General features: G+C 39.6%; 1 protein-coding gene across 1 annotated transcript in view; it reads left to right on the top strand.

Moving 5' to 3' along the window:
- Positions 1-18,670, top strand: part of ATP13A4 (ATPase 13A4) — a 135,438-nt gene that overhangs the window by 35,237 nt on the left and 81,531 nt on the right. Inside the window, exon 2 of the mRNA XM_036242856.1 lies at positions 3,112-3,285. Within this exon, the coding sequence (XP_036098749.1) occupies positions 3,112-3,285 (174 nt within the window). The remainder of the gene's footprint in view (positions 1-3,111; positions 3,286-18,670) is intronic.

The raw sequence follows: 18,670 nt of genomic DNA, 5'->3' as shown, positions 1-18,670 counted from the left end.
AAAGATGCACAAGATTAGATGCCCAGGGACAGAAAGAGAAGAATCTGTGGGTCAGAGGGGGATAAAGAAAAGGACAGTGTGCAAATGCATAATGCACGTAGACTGCCATGAGTGGAATATTCTTTTGACATTTTCCCAATATTCTATTTTTGGCTGATTGCTTCCTTCTTGTGGGAGGTAAGACTGGGTGGAGTGTGGGGTGGCTGAGATAGTTCCCTCAAGTGTATTCAGGGACATGGGAGAAAGTAAATTGCTATGGGGTGGTAATAAACAGCACCATGGTGGTTATTGCCATTTTAAACCTAGTATCTACTAATGTTCCCTGCAATGCAATTCACTTTAAGTTAGCACAATTCAATTTACTTCAACAGACAGTAATTGAACACTCCTTATCCATATTATTTCAGCTTTCCTACTGAAATTTGGCAGTGGATTATGGGTCAGGAGCTACTAACTGGTGTTATAGCGCCCACAAGACTGAGAGCAGACAAGCTGTCAGAGAAATACTCTGGCATAACCAGGGGAGTGTTCACCTGACTTTTCTGGGTTCCTTCTGATCTACCCCTGTTGTTCCATGTTATTAATAGGACCTCATTTAGATGACAATTTGTATAGTCACCCCTCTATGTATTCCTTTTATTGCTCTGACCTTATCTGTTCTTATCTACTTATGTGTCTCTCTTCCCATTAAACTAATGAGCTTTTTGAGGTTAGAGACATGGTCTCTTTCATCTCTGCCTCTAACACCTGCTATTTGGGGGACACTTAAAAAATGGTTGTTAAATTGAACTAAAATTCAAGACAGAAAGAGAAAGAGCCTTAGAGTAAAAGTGGCCAGCTCACGTTATCTTCTTGTGCTGCAAAGGTCTAGACTGGAAACTCAGTTTTGAGTTGTGGGTGGGATTTATGCCTTGGGATGCTTATTTAATGTGTTTCACTGAATGTGTCAAGTGCTTGGTAAAGTGTTTTAAAATATTCAATTAATGTTAGCTGCTATTATTGTTACTAAATAGTTGCTAATAATAATTATTACATATAATAACTTTAAACTTTCATAGTTCTTAGCTGGAAATTGAGGATAATCATTCTACTTACTTAATTTTGATGATGACCATGAAGACCCTTCGAAAATACCAAGGGCTCTCATTGCTTAGCCTGCAAAAGAATGCATGGCCACAGGGCTTGTGCTAAGACCGCATAACTCGGCAGATAAGATGGGGCTCAATGGCAATATAAGAAAGCTTTTAAATATAGTATTTTAAAAAGATGATAAAATGGCCCAGTTGGATGGTAGAAGCTGATCTACTTTAAAGTGTCAGAACATAAAAAAACACATGGGGAAAGATGGTAGGATGGACTCAGGACAGGTATGAAATTTAGAATTGGGATCCTGCACACTGTGGGATTGATAGAGCATTGGTCCAGGTGTGGTGAGGGAACCGAGCCATTCCAGGCATGACATCTGCTGAGCAACACTGGAGCTTGGGACAGAAGAGTTTTTATGTTAGGATAGACTTGCTATTTTGCAAACTCAGTCAAGAGCTTGTATTTCTGAGTCCATGTGAATATTTCATTAAAGGCATACCAAATGGGGACTATACCCACAGAAGCTAGTCAGCACCTGCAGGTGTTGCTAATGAAAGGGAGGAGCCTAATAATTACACATGAAAGCAACTTTCAGCCAAGGATCATGATCTTTATCAAGGCAGATAGAGAAGCTGGTGGATTTAAAGTTGCATGTTCCCACTTCTTGTTATCCCAACAGGCAATTCTAATAAGAGCAGAATTATTGACACTTGGAATGTTTAGATCTGAATGCCAATAAACAAGGGGGTAGAATTCCAGGTTTATGTTTTGAGAAATGGTAAAATGGTAGTCATAGCAACAGCAGCAGCAGTAAATGCTTACCTAAAATGTACACATATTAACAAATTTAAGCTTTCCAGCAATCTTGTGAGGTGGGAACCATCACCAGCCCCATTTTATGGATGACAAACTGAGGAAGGAAGAGGTTCTATAACTTCCTCCAGGTATCACTCAGTGAGTGAGTGGCAGAGCTAGGCTTTGAACCCAAAGTGTCTTGGTCCGGAGAATGGGCTTTTAACGGGGACTCTCTACTTCTCAATTTGAGCCATTTTAACCAGTATAAAATGTACCTGTGGCTTTGTGGGATGTACCTGTGAAACTGAGGCCATAAACTTGGGATGGTTTTCTGTTCTGTCCCAGGCTTTACTTGAAAGAAAGAAGTTTGTCCAAATTAAAAATTTATTAGCGGTAGGTCTCTTACCCTTTCATATTCATGTCCTCCCGGGCCTCCTGTCCCCTCATGGCACATAGCAGGTGCCCAATAGGCCTTAGTAAAATAAATCAAATAATCTCTGTGATTTTCTCCTCTTTCTGTAAAATTCTCTTTGCTATTGAACAAGAGAGGAGGTTGTGAATGCATAGCTCTACCCTAAAATCCCAAAGGCAAGTTAGTATTTAGTTGTTCATCTTCTTGTGGTCAAACACTTTCACCAAATCCTGACTCCAGACTGAATGCCTGGCTCTTGTCCCTCTTACCTATGAGGCTGTTGGTCCCAGCTAAAGGAATCACTGATTGCTGGGATCACCTAGTGCTCCTGTCACCTGTCTCATGGTCACATCTGTGAAGGCTGTGGATCATGCTCAAGGTTTGTAGGCTGACAGACCTGAGTTTGAATATTGGCATCCCAACTTCTTAGCTCTGTGACCCTGAACAAGTCATTCCATTCAGCCTTTCTGAGCTCAATGTCGTCATTTATGAAATGAGGGTGATATCCTATTCAGGATGATTGTGAGACTCAAACAAGATAACAGAACACCTAGCATAGTGCTTGGCATTGGGTACCTGGGTGTTCAAATCACAGAAACTGAATTTCCCAGTTAGATTGTGACTTCTTGGAGGCCTGGGATCATGTCTTCCATTTTGTCAGGGATTCTTCTCTGCTCTCTCAACCCCTCATCCTGTCCTCCCCATCATCTCGCTCAACTTCTTTCCTCTGCTCTCCGTTTCATCACCAACATCCTAATTTGTTTACATGTTGCTTATTGTGCTCAATTAATATTTGGGTCCTTTTGGTTCTGCCTCAGGAGATGTTTGGCTACCAGACTCACAGCTGCCGGAAAACCCTCTGCCTTGCTGGATCCATCTTCTCACTTGGGATTCTCCCCTTGGTGTTTTATTGGAGACCCGCTTGGCACGTATGGGCAAATTGTGTCCCATGTTCCTTGCAAGAAGCAGACGTCGTGTTGCTGAGGACAACAGTAAGTGTGTGCTTGGTTTTGTACCTGGTCAAACTCTCCATTGTGTTATGGGACGGTTGTGGAGAGATGTGCACAATGCAGGTGGCAAGAAGAGGCTCCAGCCTCAGATTCCATCACAGCTTTGCCTTTACATATTTATCAAGAATTTAATAAGTGTTACAATTGGTCTTTCTGTACAGAGCCTACCTGTCTTCCTGGAGCAGGGACAGAGGTTTGCTTTCTGTAGCTCCGAGTTGGGACATAAGAACATACTGAAGGCCACATATTGGGGATCCTTTCATAGACTGACCTCCTCCATGTGAACTTAAGGACCTATGACATCTTATTTTTTGGTATAAAAGGCGAATTTGGAAAAGTACTTACATCTACCCCATGGGTACTTCCTTTTCCCAGAACTAGCTCTCAGTGGGCGATGCTTTGGCTGCAGCAGAAATAACCTCAGAAACAGAAAAGCTCTCTGCCTCTGAGGGCGCGTCACCAGACTCTTCCCGTCTGAGGACGCCGCTCAGCTGAGTGACCCTCTCTGAGGTGCTGGCAGAGTCAAAGCACAGATAGGAACAAGAGGAAGTGAGCAGGATATGGCAAGGGAAGGGAGAAGAATGAAAGAAATGGCGAGGAAGTTGGTAAAAGGAAAATGAAGATGGAGAAGTAAGGGTGAAAGAAATAAAAAGGTGTCAACAATGAGGCAGTTAGTATATTTTGGGATTTGGAGTGAAAACTTTTGAAGTCTAGTCCTAGTACCTTAGATTTGTTACCTAACCCTTCAAGACCTCAATTTCTCCACTTGTAAAATGGGACTAGTGAAAGTACTTGTTCTTTTTCGGGCTGGCATGAGGATGAAGTGAGATTATGTATGTAAAAACCATTCACAAACTATAAAATTCATTATCAAAGACCATCTTGATTGTGTGTGTGTGTGTGTGTATTGTTGCTCAAGCACCTCCATGAGCTTGCTGTACCAAAGGGCTCACTGTAGACTAGGCACACCCATGTAGAATGGCCCTGCTCACTGGATGCTGTCCACTCCTCTAAACCAGCCAGGAAGACTGGCATTCTCTTATAGGACAGGAGACATGGAGAAGGTTTCCTGTGGCTGGGAATCTCAACAAACATCAATACCCAATCAAGTAATCTCTTCTAGTTGCATGTTGTCGGCTTTGCAACTGGAAACACACCAGAAAGATTTAAAAAGTGATTGGTGCCTCAGGGAGCTGCGCTCCATTATCCTGCCTCTTTCTTTGCCTCTTGGAAAGTCTACCAAGCCTATCCACCATTTCACTGTCCTCGACTAATCAGCACAGTCAAAACTAGCTTCAACCTTGCCTTTTTCATCTTGATTCCCACTTTAATTTTTAATTACCTGCTTTTCTGTGTCATTTCAAATGGATTTAAGACTCTCTAAATAAATGAGATTCTAAATTAGAGGGTTATGTAATTAGACAAGAATTTAATTATTGCTGAGCCTTAGATAAAAATAAGCTTTGGGCACCAATAGTTTAAAAATCTGTCGCTAGGTTATTTGCATTAAAATGACACCTTAAAAAAAGATTTTATTTGAATTATATCACAATAGCTGGACTGTAAAGACTTTCCATTAAGGCAGACTAAATGACTTGGAAATATGTTGTATATCTGTTCTTTTTATGTTATTAAAAAATCAGTACTTGGTATTTATCATCAATCACACACTGGTAAGATTACAGATCATTAGCACAGATACTGATTAGGTAGTAATTTCTTAACACTTTAAAAAACAGGCCATCATGCACTGACTGAAAGTCTTTAGCATCCAGGTTATTTTCAGTTCCCCTTCTCATATAAAGTGCCTTTATGAGTGAGATTTTTCCAAAAGATAAGAGCAATTACACTTTTATTTTATAATTTTAAAGGCAGCACTTTATTTATTATTCATCTACTTTTGAATTTTAACCAATATCTGTTGCGATGTCACATTTCTATGCAAATAACATGATTTATATTCACTGGCATTTTGAATTCAGATGCTCCTGATGATTCCCATAGTTTCATCTTTATTACAATCACAGACACATTTTTGCCTTTACTGTCATTGCATGTTGTCAAAGTCCCATGTTGTGCGGAGGAGGACTTAGTGATGATTGGTTATTAAGCCTGACCAAGGGAATTTCACTTCAGTGTTTTAATAATAGGAGCATTTCCCCTTCCATTTCATCTAAGGATGTCAGTGCTAGGGGCTTTTGTTTGCAAACTCAGAAATTCTGTAAATATGCCATGCAAATGTGATCTAAAGTCCAGGAGCCCACCAGGGCATTCATCAGCCACCAGCGTTTATGTTTAAATTTCCTGGATCTCTTACCTCCTCTCCTCCCTCCTTGTCTGCAACCTGGTCTCTCCAAGCCCAGGTTTCACACATTAACACCATTTTCTATGTTTTGTCAATGCTTTTACTCATAAAATTTCATCTGATCCTCCCTATCTCCTTTATTCATTCATTCATTCATTCATTCATTATTATTGGTTCATTATTATTTATTCATTCAATAAATATTTATTGAGCTCCAATCATGTCCCAGACATTTATAGGCATTGAGAATATAGCTATGAACAAAACAGAGAGAAAACCATATTCTTACAGAGTGGTATTCTGGTAAAGAGTCAACTCAAACACACATACACACCCACACACACATGCACACACTCATGCACACACATTTTCTATAGAGTAAATATAGAAAGTAGGTATTATATCTCTACTTATTCAACCCTCCATATTCCTCTGCCATATATTACCTTCTCTGTTAAGTCTTCGTTGATCCATTCTCTGTCCTAATTCCGGAGGGAATTAACGACCTTCCCTTCATTCTTTTTTAGGTCTGTATTTTCATCTCCGACTGCTATAGAGCCTTTAGCAGTCTACCTTGTAGTAAAATGATATTCACTTTAAATCTTGTAAAATAGCATCTCATTGATTATTTTATTTAATTCTCATAATAAGCCTGGAAAATGGGCATTATTATCTCTATTGAGTGAACAAGTAACTTTGCCAACTAGTAAATGCCCACCAAGTGCCTCCCTTCCTCCCTCCTTCATGAATTTGATGAGCACGGTGGTTGTGTGCCAGCCACCGTGGTAGCTCACGGCTGGGGCAGAGAGTATAACAATTAGGAAAATAAGAGTTCTTGATATCAGGGAGATCACTACACAGATAAACGTAAAAATTTCAACTGTTATAAGAGCTACCTAGGGAAGCTTCATAGGTATGTTAGGATTATAGAAGAGGGATTTGACCAACTCAAGAAAGCCAGGATAAACTTTTCCGAGCTCCAATGGATGTTGAGTTAAAAGGTAATGGTGGCAGGTGGGGGGGAACACATCGAAATGGTCCAGGTAAAGGGAATAGGTGGACAAAGAACTTGAACCTGTCTTCTGACGCTCAAGATCTGGAGTATTTTTCCACTATGCTACATTTCTTCTATTAAAAGCTTATTTTCCACTAAGCTTTTTCTTCTATTAGATGATAAGCATTTCGAATACAGTAACCATGGCTCACTTTTCATTCCCACAGCACCTAGCATATGGTTGCAGCAGGTGTTCAGTATTATTTAATTCCATTAAATAAATATAATTGAATCTGTAATAAACGGTTTTGCAGTTTCTACCCGCATTGTATTCCAAAGACACTAAAATGAAACATCACGATTGAGAAGGTGAGAGAAGACAGTATTGTTTCTTTTAAGTACACATTCCCTCTTCTGAATCCCATTCCCCTCCCTCCATTTCAACCTGGGTTTTCCTTACACATCCCCTGAGAAGCTGTGGGCTGGCCTTTCAGGAATGATTCTATGTTAAGACAAATAGTTTTGAGATCATTATACTTTATAACACAGGGCCATTTATTTTGTGATTTACAGTTTGCAAAGTATTTGCATATACATTGTCTCATTAGGTCTTTACTGGCAGAGGTTATTTTTTCCCCCATTTTACAGATGGAGGCAGAGAGAAGTTAAAAGAAAGGCTCAGCAACCATAGCTATAAGCAATGGAAGCAAACTTCTATGGAGAGTTGAACTAGAGTGTAAACTGGAAATCTTGTTACTTCCTGTTCAGGGACTGGGCTCTCGAGAGGCATATGGTGAAGTGGTTTCATTGTAAGAGTGGAGCCTGAGTGTCTGGGTTTGATTCCCAGTGTTTTCTTTGACCTACCTTGGGTAACGTCTTAGCTCGGGTTGCCATAACAGAATACCACAGATGGTTCCTTAAACCACAGAAATTTCTCAATGTTCTGGAAGAGAGAAGTCCACAATCAAGGGTTGGTTTCTGATGAGAATTTTCTTTCTGGCTTGCAGACTTCTGGGTGTCTCTCTGTGTTCTCATGTGATCGAGGGGGGGCTCTGCTATCCATCTCTTCTTAGAAGGGCACCAGCCCTGTTAGATGAGGGTGACCTCACTTAACCTTGATCACCCCTTTAAAGGCCCTGTCTTCAAATGCAGGTACATTGAGGAATAGGTCTTCAACATATGAATTTTGGGGAATTCAGTATGTAATGAGTAAGTTATCACCCCCTTTCTGCCTCTATTACCTCTTCCGTTAAGTGGGGCTAACAGTAGTACCTACCTCACTGTCATGGGGACTAAATGAGGTGGTATGTTGTAAGCGCTGAGATGAAACTATGCCTGGCATGGAGGCAGCCCATGGCCACTGGTTACTACACACATTTTAAACCCAATTTTAACTTTTTATTCATTGCTTCTTAACCATACAATGCATCTCCGATAGTTCAGATAATTCATTACTTGCTGTCCCCTCAGAAAATGACTGTAAAAACAAACAAACAAACAAAGAATACCAGTCTCTCTGGAAACATATGCTGCCTCGTTCAGGATTTTCTTGTTTTGCATACAAACGTGGACACAGCCTTCAAGCCTTGGCTTTGTCATGTAACTTCCCTGCTTTGGCACTCACAAACTCCACTTACTTTTTTTTTTGTCTTTTGTCAACAAGTCTCAGGAGTGCTGAGAAAATAATTAATGTGAGATTTCTCCAACGCTTAGAACTTTTTCTCTATATTTTAATAACTAAATTCTATGTTCTAGCCAATGTCAACTTTTCCCAGCTAGGCAACTTTGGGATTGCGAGGCTAAGATGACTAGAGTATCAGTGGGTCTGACCAAAAAGGGGAAAGAAAAAGAAGAAAAATGACACTTAAATATAGAAAGAATAGGTTTTTGCCAAAGCTATGGGTCTGCAAAGGTAGCACAGTGTTTTAGAAAGAGCCTACAAAATGCAAGTTATTGCTTTATCTATAATTCCCTAAGTACTTCACCTGAGTTGGAGTTCAGCCTTTTAACATTGCAGTGTCTTCACCTCCAAGGGAAAAGTACTGATTTCCTAATGTCTCTTTGCAATGGGTTACTTTTTCATTTTAAGGGAAACTCAGAAGTACGTTTTTGTGGAGAAAACTCTTCCACCAGGGGATAAGTCACAGTATCGGCCTGAACTTGAAGTGACCATTACACTACTTTTAAATTCCAAGAGATGAAGCTTAGAGCAAAAGGTTGGAAGAAGATAAGCGAAGTCACTCACTTCACTCACAGATAAAAGCTAGTCTGGCTTTCAGGTGTAGGAAGTGCAAGGCCCCAGGAAATAAAAAATGCCCAGGTTTCCTTCTGGGTCTTTCTCCAGGTCAAACACAGGTCCTCTGTGTACATTCAGTTCTTTGAAATGCACTCTTAAATTATTTTAAATTCTGCTCTCTTAGAACTCAAGGACTGATGTGGTTAATTCTCTTGAGAAAGAGGAAGTAAAGCCTGCTCAATGACAAGTCAGGCGTTAAAAGTCTAGTTTTATTGGTAGTGTGGATTATTTGTACTACAAAGCAATTATTTAAAGTGGTAGCTCCTCTGGCGCATTTAAGTACTTTACAAATCATTAACTTCTTCAGAGAGCTGGGAAACAGACTGAAATGGAAATAGCCATTTCCAAGTAAAGACACTTTCTTACAAGAAAGAGACAATAAACAGACTCCAAGCATTTCATCTCTTGGAATTTAAAAGCTGTGTAACAGTCACTTCAAGTTCAGGCCAATGCTGTGACTTGTGTAAGAGCTTTTCGCACAATACATTCTGAAGTTTACTCCAAGGGAAAAGAGGTTTTTATTTAAATAAGTATCCCAGGAACAACATCCTGTGAAAAATGAGGGACAGAGCTGTACTTAGCTGGTATTTATTTATTTATTTTTCTTTCTTTTTTTGACTGGTGCTTTCTTTTTTTTTTTTTTTATGTATTTTTAATTTTTTTTATTAATTACTTTTTGTTACAGATGTTTCTTCTTTTCCCCCCATTGACACCCTCCTCCAGACACCCTCCTACCCCATCTCCAGCTTTGTTGTCTATGTCCATAGTTATGCATACATGCATTTAAGTTCTGTGGTTTATCTCTTCCCTCCCCCGCAAATCCCCTCCTCTGAGGTTTGTCAGTCTGTACCCTACTTTTATGTCTCTGGGTCTATTTTATTCATCAGCTTGTTTTGTTCATTATATTCCACAAATAAGTGAGATAATGGGATATTTATCTTTCTCTGATTGGCTTGTTTCGCTTAGGATACTCTCCAGGTCCCTCCATGTCTTCTCAAACGATAAGGTATCTTTCTTTCTTACAGCTGCATAGTGTTCCATTGTGTACATGTCCTACAGCTTTTTTTATCTACTCATCTATAGTTGGGCTGTTTCTAGATCTTAGTGATTATAAATAGTGTTGCTATGAACATAGGGATACATAAATTTTTTCTGATTGGTGTTTCAGGCTTCTTAGTGTATATTCCTAGAAGTAGGAATACTCAATCAAATGGCAGTTCAATTTTTAACTTTTTGAGGTAACAACATACTGCCTTCCATAGTGGCTGCACCAGTCTGCATTCCCTCCAGCAGGGTACTAGAGTCCCCTTTTCTCCACACCCTCGCCAGCACTTGTTGTTTGATGATTTGTTGATGGCAGCCATTCTGACAGGTGTGAGGTGATACCTCATTGTTGTTTTAATTTGCATCTCTCTGATGATTAGTGACATTGAGCATTTTTTTATACGTCTCTTGGCCATTTGTATGTCCTGTTTGGAGAGGTGTCTCTTAGGTCCTCTGCCCACTTTTTAATTGGATTCTTTGTCTTCCTTTTGTTGAGTTGTGTGAGTACTCTATATATTTTGGAAATTAACCCCTTATCTGACATATTGTTGGCAATTATGCTCTCCTATATAGTGGGTTCCCCTTCCATTTTGATGCTTGTTTCTTTTGCTGTGCAGAGGCTTTTGAGTTTAATGTAGTTTAATGTGTTCATTTTTCCCTTTGTTTCTCTTGCCTTAGGCATTGTATCAATAAAAACTCTGCTGAGTATGATGTCTGAAATTTTGTTGCCTACATTTTCTTCTAGGATTTTTATGGATTCACCAGTCACACTTAAGTCATTTATTCATTTTGAGTTTATTCTTGTGTATGGTGTAAGTTGGTGGTCTAGCTTCATTTTTTTACATGTAGCTGTCCAATTTTCCCAACACCATTTATTGAAGAGGCTGTCTTTACTCCACTGTATGCTCTTGCCACCTTTGTCAAATATTAATTGAGCATAATGACTTGGGTCAATTTCTGGGTTCTCTGTTTTGTTCTATTGGTCTATATGCCTGTTCTTGTGCCAGTACCAGGCTGTTTTGATTAGAGTGGCTTTGTAGTATAACTTGATATTTGGTATTGTGATCCCTCCTACTTTGTTCTTCTTTTTCAAGATTGCTGTGGCTATTCGGGGTCTTTTTTGGTTTCATATAGACTTTTGGAATATTTGTTTTAGTTCTGTGAAATATGTCATTGGTATTTTGATGGGGATTGCATTGAATCTGTAGATTGCTTTGGGTAGTATGGACATTTTAACAATGTTAATTCTTCCAATCTATGAACAAGGTATGTGCTTCCACTTTTTTATATCTTCCTCTATTTCTTTATTCAATGACCTGTAGTTTTCTTTAAAGAGGTCCTTTACTTCTTTGGTTAAGTTTATTCCTAGGTATCTTAATTTTTTTTGCTGCGATGGTAAAGTGGATTATTTTTAAGTTTCTCTTTCTGTGAGTTCATTGTTGGTGTATAAGAATGCCATCAATTTCTTTCTTTCTTTTTTTTTTTTTATCCTCATCCGAGGACATTTTTCTATTTTTTGTTCAGGTAGTGTGGAAGGGAGAGAGAGGAGCAGAGAGAGAGAGAAACATCGATGTGAAAGGGACACATCGAGTGGCTGCCACCCGCATGACCAACCAGGGCCGGGGACAAACTGCAACCGAGGTACGTGCCCTTAGCGGGAACCAAACCCGGGTCTCTCCGGACCGCAGGCCGATGCTCTAACCGCTGAGCCAAACCGGCCAGGGCGCCATCAATTTCTTGATGTTAATTTTGTATCCTGCTACTTTGCCAAATTTATTTATTAAATGTAGTAGATTTTTGATGGAGTCTTTAGGGTTTTCTATGTACAATATCATATCATCTGCAAATAATGACAGTTTCATTTCTTCCTTTCCAATTTGGATCCCTTTTACTCTTTCTTCATGTCTAATTGCTGTGGCTAAGACTTCCAGTACTATGTTAAATAAGAGTCACAAAAGTGGACATCCCTATCTTGTTCCAGTTCTTAAGGGAAATGCTTTTAATTTTTGCCCATTGAGTATGATGTTGGCCAGAGGTTTTTCATATATGACCTTTATTACGTCAAGACATGATTCCTCTATTCCCACATTGCTGGGAATTATCAGAAATGGGTGCTGGATTTTGTCAAATGGTTTTTCAGCATCTATTGATGTGATCATGTGGTTTTTATCTTTCATTTTGTTTATGCGATGTATCACATTTATTGATTTGTGAATATTGTACCAGCATTGCAACCCTGGGATGAATCCCACTTGGTCATGGTAAATAATTTTTTGATGTATTGCTGGATCCGATTTGCTAATATTTTATTAAGAATTTAATATCTGTGTTCATCAGGAATATTGGCCTGTAGTTTTCTTTCTTTGAAGTATCTTTATCCAGTTTTGGAATTAGGATTATGCTGGCCTCATAAAATGAGTTTGGAAGTGTTCCATCTTCTTGGATTTTTTGGAATAGTTTGAGGAGAATGAGTATTAGATCTTTTTTGAATGTTCGGTAAAACTCCCCTGTGAAGCCATCTGGGCCTGGGCTTTTGTTTGCTGGGAGTTTCTTGATTACATTTTCAATTTCCTTAGTTTTTATTGGTCTGTTCAAGTTTTCTATCTCTTCCTGGTTCAGTTTTGAGAGACTGTGTGTTTCTAGAAATTTGTCCATTTCTCCTAGATTGTCCAATTTGTTGGCATATAATTGTTCATAGTATATTTTAATGATTCTTTGTATTTCTGTGGTGTCAGTTGTTACTTCTCCTCTTTTGTTTCTGATTTTGTTTATTCAGGTCCTCTCTTTTTGTTTCTTGGTGAGTCTGTTTAAGGGTCCATCAATCTTGTTTATCTTTTCAAAGAACCAGCTCTGTTTCATTGATCTTTTGAAATTGTTTTTTGTTTGTTTGTTTGTTTTTTCAGTTTCTATGTCATTTATTTCTGCTCTGACCTTCACTATTTTTTTCTTTCTACTTGCCCTGGATTTTTCTTTTTGTTTACTTTCTAGTTCTTTAAGTTGTAGGGTTAGAAAGTCAATTAGGAATTTTTCTTGTTTCTTGAGGTAGGCCTGTAGTGCTATGAACTTCCTGCTCAGGACTGCTTTCACTGAGTCCCATAGATTTTTGTGTTGTGTGTTCATTTTCACTGGTTTCCAGGACTTTTTAAATTTCTTTCTTGATCTCGGTAACTCATTTGTTGTTTAATAACATGCTATTTAGCCTCCATGTGTTTGAATATTTTTGTTGTAATTGATTTGTAGTTTCATGCCATTGTGATCTGAGAAGATTCTTGATATGATTTCAATCTTCTTGAACTTGTAGATATTTAGTTTGTTTCCCAACATGTGGTCTATTTTTTGCAAATGTCTCGTGTGCACTTGAAAAGAATGTGTATTCTGCAGCTTTGGGGTGAAATGTTCTGTAAATATCAACTAAATCCAACTGATCTAGTTTGTCATTTAAGGACTCTGTGTCTGCATTAATTTTTTGTCTAGAAGATCTATCCAGTGGTGTCAGTGGGGTGTTAAAGTCACCCACTGATTGTATTGCTATTGATCTCTCCCTTGAAGCCCTCTAGGAGTTTTTACATATATTTTGGTGCTCTTGTATTTGGTGCATATATTTTTACCAGGGTTATATCCTCTTGTTGGATTAATCTTTTTAATATTATGAAGTGATCTTTTTTTTTTTTTTTTGAAATCTTTATTGTTGAATGTAAAATGTATTACAGATGTTCCACATTTTCCCCCCATTGACCCCCTCCTCCCCACTCCCGCCCACCTCCCGCCTTTTCCCACACTATTGTCTGTGTCCATTGGTTATGCATTTAAGTTCTTTGGTTTATTTCTTCCCATCCCCCCCAACCCCTTTCCCTTTGAGGTTTGTCAGTCTAGTAATGAATTTGTACTTCTTAATCTCTTCACCTTTTTAACCCATTCCCCCAACCCCCCTCCCATCTGGCAACCAACAAAATGTTCCCTGTATCTATGAGAATGTTTCTGTTCTGCCTGTTCATTTTATTTGTAGATTCCATTGTTGATAGATATGTATTCATTGCCATTTTGTTTGTTCATATATTTTATCTTTTTCTTCAAAAAGACGCTTCATCATTTCATATAATAACGATTTGGTGGTGATGAACTCCTTTAACTTTTTCTTGTCTGGGAAAGTCTTTATATGGCCATTGATTCTAAATGACAGCTTTGCAGGATAGAGTAATCTTGGTTGTAGGGTCTTGCTTTTCATCACTCTGAATATTTCTTGCCATTCCCTTCTGGCCTGCAAAGTTTCTTTTGAGAGATCAGCTGACAGCCTTATGGGAACTCCCTTGTAGGTAACTAGCTGCCTTTCTCTTGCTGCTTTTAAGATTCTCTCTTTGTCTTGAACCTTTTGCATTTTGATGATGATGTGTCTTGGTGTGGGCCTCTTGGGGTTCATCTTGTTTGGGACTCTCTATGCTTCCTGGACTTGTATGTCTGTTTCCTTCACCAAGTTCGGAAAGTTTTCTGCCATTATTGTTTCAAACAGGTTTTCAATTTCCTGTTCTTGCTCTTCTCCTTCTGGCACCCCCAAGATGTGAATGTTGGCACGCTTGAAGTTGTCCCAGAGGCTCCTTACACTATCCTCATTTTTTTGGATTCTTTTTTCTTTTTGCTGTTCTGATTGGGCATTTTTTGCTTCCTTATATTCCAAATCGATGGTTTGCTCCTTGGATTTACATACTCTATTATTGAAATTGTGTAAATTATTCTTTATTTCAGTTAATGCCTCCTTCAATTATAACTGTGCATCCATGATTTCTGACTGGTCCTTTTTTATGCTCTTGAGGCCCTCACTAAGTTCACTGCTGTTCTCACTAAGTTCATTGAGCAACCTTATAAGCAGTATTTTGAACTCAGCATCTGTTAGGTTGCTTATCTCCATTTCGCTTAGTTCTTTTCTTGGGGTTTTGTTCTGTTTCTTTGTCTCCTCATTTTGACTGCCTCCCTGTGTTTGTTTCTGTGTATTAGTTAACGAGCAGTATGGGGCTAGCTGAGACCAGATGCTGCTCATTTGAAAGAATTTAGAAAAAACCTGAAGCAGGATCCAAGACAAGCCAATCCTATGGTTAAGCAAGTGGCAACAGCTTGGGTGGGCCTGAAAGTTGGGTGGGGTGGGGCCTCAGGGAGTCACCAGGGCGGGGCTACCAGTGTGAGCCAGGTTGCTGGAGTCCCAGATATGGCTTCTATCTGCCGCCCCTGGGAAGGGCTCACCAAAGGAACAATGGCCTCTGACAGCACGTCTGTCCCGGAGAAAGCCCCCTCTCCAGCCCTCGCTCCAGTGCCAAACAGCTCAGTTCTTCCCTGTATGTTTCTGGTGCCCCTTGAGCTGCCTCCCCTCCAAGCTTAGAGGGAGAGAGTCCGATAAGTCCGTGCGCGGGCCCTTTAGGGAGCTGCCTAGGGCTCGAGTCTCCCTGAGTCTCAGTTCCCGCTGGTTTTTCCAGTCAGAAGTTATGGGGATTCTCTTCCTGGCACTGGAACCCTGAGCAGGGACCCTTTAGTTCTCAGGAAGCACCTTCCCAGCCAAGGTATCCTCCTGATTTTTATCTGCCACACTTGGGTGTGGGACCAGCCTGTCGCACCGCCGTCCCTCTCGCCTCTGCCCCTCCTACCAGTCTGGATGTGGCTGCTGCTTTAATTCCGTAGTTGTAGGACTTCCATTCAGCTTGATTTCAGGCAATTTTGAATGATGGTTGTTCTGTAGTTTAGTTGTAACTTTGATGTGGTTGTGGGAGGACGTGATACCGTGTTTACCTACGCCGCCATCTTGACCGGAAGTCCTATGTTCAATTTCTGAAAATTGGGAGCTTCCTCTGGGCCTGACGTGGGCTACTCTCCACCTGCCTTCCTCGAGCTGTGGGGTGATCTGCGACCGCTCCTCTGGGGTCACGGGAACAGGCTGGTGAGAGGCCCCTCTGGCCCTGGGAGCTGTGCGAGGGCACAGCCCTGAAGTGATCTTCTTTGTCTCTTATTATGGTCCTCGTTTTGAAGTCTATCTTATCAGATATGAGTAGTGCTGCACCAGCTTTTTTTTCCATTTCCATTTGCTTGGAAATTTTTTTTCCATCCTTTCAGTTTCATCCTGTGTTAGTCTTTTATTGTGAGGTGGTCAGCTGGTATTTGTTGCACCTGGAGTGTGCCACACCTCAGAGGGGTGCATCGTATGTTACTGCATTTAATCCTTCAAACAGCCATGAAATACGTATTATTATCCGTGCTTGCCAGATAAAGAAAATTAGGCTCAGAGAGTTGTAGTGGTTTTCGACTGGTTGGAGCTGAGATTTGGACTCAGGAAGGGGCCTTGTTCTTTCCATATTGGACAATGCCAAACTGAAAACTGAGAGAAATTGATGATGTTACTTGGAGTGACCACTTCACTTTGACTTACTTTGCTTCAATTTCTTTGCCTATTTTCCTTAAAAAGTTGAGTGAATTTCTTTAAAAATATGGATGAGTTTATGGAGTTTTGTTTTTTGTTTTTTTTTTAAACAGGGTAGTAAACAAGAAAAAACTCAGTAATACTACCTTACTTTAAGAAAAATGGTTGACTCACTTGGTATCTTCATTAGACTATAGAATTCTACTTTGCATTATACAGAATTATGAGATAGAGGACCCAGGGGTCACAGGATGACAGGAAATGATCTAAAGGCAAATGTATTCAAACACCTTCCATTTAGTCATGATAGAGGCTATAATAAGACAGAGGCATATTGATGAATATTAGTCTTTAATACTCACTTTGGCTAAGGCATGCAGTTAGTGCATTGGATTACCACTGGTTTGTGAGAACTTGGGAGTTCCAATGTTTCATTCTGGGTTTCCTTCCTTTTTAAAAATATTTTTTTCCTTTATTGATTTTAGAGAGAGAGGAAGAGAGATAGAAATGAGAGAGAATATCAATTGGCCGCCTCCTGCATGCCCCACACTGGGGATTTGGCCCACAACCTGGGCATGTGCCCTGACCAGAAATAGAACCTGCGACTTCTTGGTGCATGGGTCAATGCTCAACCACTGAGCCACACCAGCCGGGCATTTTCCTTCTTAGGCATTATAATCTAGAGGTGTGTCACAGGATGGCAGCTTGATTTTAGGAATCAGGTTCTCTGCTGCCAAGACAGTAGAAATTCTGAGAAGCTGGATGCTATTTGCTACACAGTACACAATTCAAAGTGATTTTCATTCATGAACCACAAACACCATGGGGCAACTTATTGAAACAAAGAGGAAGGAGCCGCAATCTGGAGAGTTTTCTCATTTCCAAAATAGAGGTAGATGATGTTAGGGTTGTGCTGAGGCCAGTGACGCAGGCTTGCGAAAGAATTCACAGCTGAGACAAGAGAGAAAAAGGAGGAAATTATTTCTCTTTCCCCGTAGACAGGGAAAGGACCCATGCACTGACTGGCAATACAAAGGCAGAGCAGAAAAAGTGATTGTTCTTTTATTGCGGGCTTTTGGGAGTAAAGGGCAGTTGTGCCAGGGGGATTTCTTATCATATCTTCTAGAGCCTGTAAAATATGCTAGGGAAAAAGGAGAGAAGGAATGAGGGTGGGGGGCTGGCTGCCAGCGAGGTCCAGGGTCCAGTGTCCCGATAATCAGGTTTTTAATCTTTCCGTGATGTCTGATACTCCTCCTTGTCCTCATTAGGAGAATGAACAGCATTCCTGAGATAAACTCCCAAGGTGCACACTTCCTAGCCAGGTCAGAGTGGGCTTTTTCTTCTAATATTTTCTATTAATCTTAATATTCTTTCCTGCCCCTTTCGGTTGGGTAGAAAGGCAATTTCAGATGCCAGCAATCTCCGTGTTTAATTCCCAGGTGCTTCTCTTAAATTGTAGGAAAAAAAAAAAAACTGTAAAGAAAAAAAAGAAAAACTTGTTTTCTGTCCTTTCAGATAATACCAACATTAAAGAATTGAGCCTAAAATAAAATAACTGACACAAAAAGTTTTTATAAAATAATAAGTAATTATAAAAACTTAGTAGTTAATATTATTTTACTTAAGAGGACCAAGGGTAGCTGTCTTCCTACTTGTCCTCACTTGGTGGCCAGAGGTCTCTTGTCTTGACGGTGCTTTTATAATTTGTGTTCCTATTTACCTACAAATGTATGTGTTTTATTACCAAATTTTTCCATGAAGTTTGTTCTTTGGCAGCCCAGTTCAGGATGCATATAAAAATGGGAGTCCAATAAATGTGTATTTTTAAACTAAATGTAGAGGAGAGGGTCACAGGGGACTCTAGAGGGGGTAGGTAGCATGGAATGGGGGTTCAATCCCTGTTCTAACAGTTACCCAGTATGTCTCAGGTTTCTTACCTATAGATGAGGAAGAGAATGATAGGATTTTTGAGCATTAAATGAAATAATACATATGTAGCACTATATGCTTAGGCCATAGTAAGTATTAAATAAATATTAACGATTTTTATTTTTGTTTTTACTAGAAACTCAAAATTCTTATAACAAAGCCTTCTTTGAGGTGGTCAAAGGCAAAGCTCTGTAAAGGAGAACTACATCAAGATGTCTTCTTTTAAAAAATTTCTTTTAATTTATTATTTAAAAAATTTTTTTATCTTAATTGTTGAAAGTATTACAGATGTCCCTGCTTTGCTAAGTCACCTGTTCTACAACACCTAGACCATATCTATCAGTTCATTGGCTCAGTCATTAGAAATTTAGCTATCTTCAATCATTCTTAAGTTCAGAAAGT

Source organism: Molossus molossus, unplaced genomic scaffold (genome assembly GCF_014108415.1).
Source record: "Molossus molossus isolate mMolMol1 unplaced genomic scaffold, mMolMol1.p scaffold_m16_p_5, whole genome shotgun sequence".
NCBI lineage: Eukaryota > Metazoa > Chordata > Mammalia > Chiroptera > Molossidae > Molossus > Molossus molossus.
The sequence above is the reverse complement of the archived record's forward strand: the minus strand, read 5'-3'. Positions and strand labels throughout refer to the sequence as shown.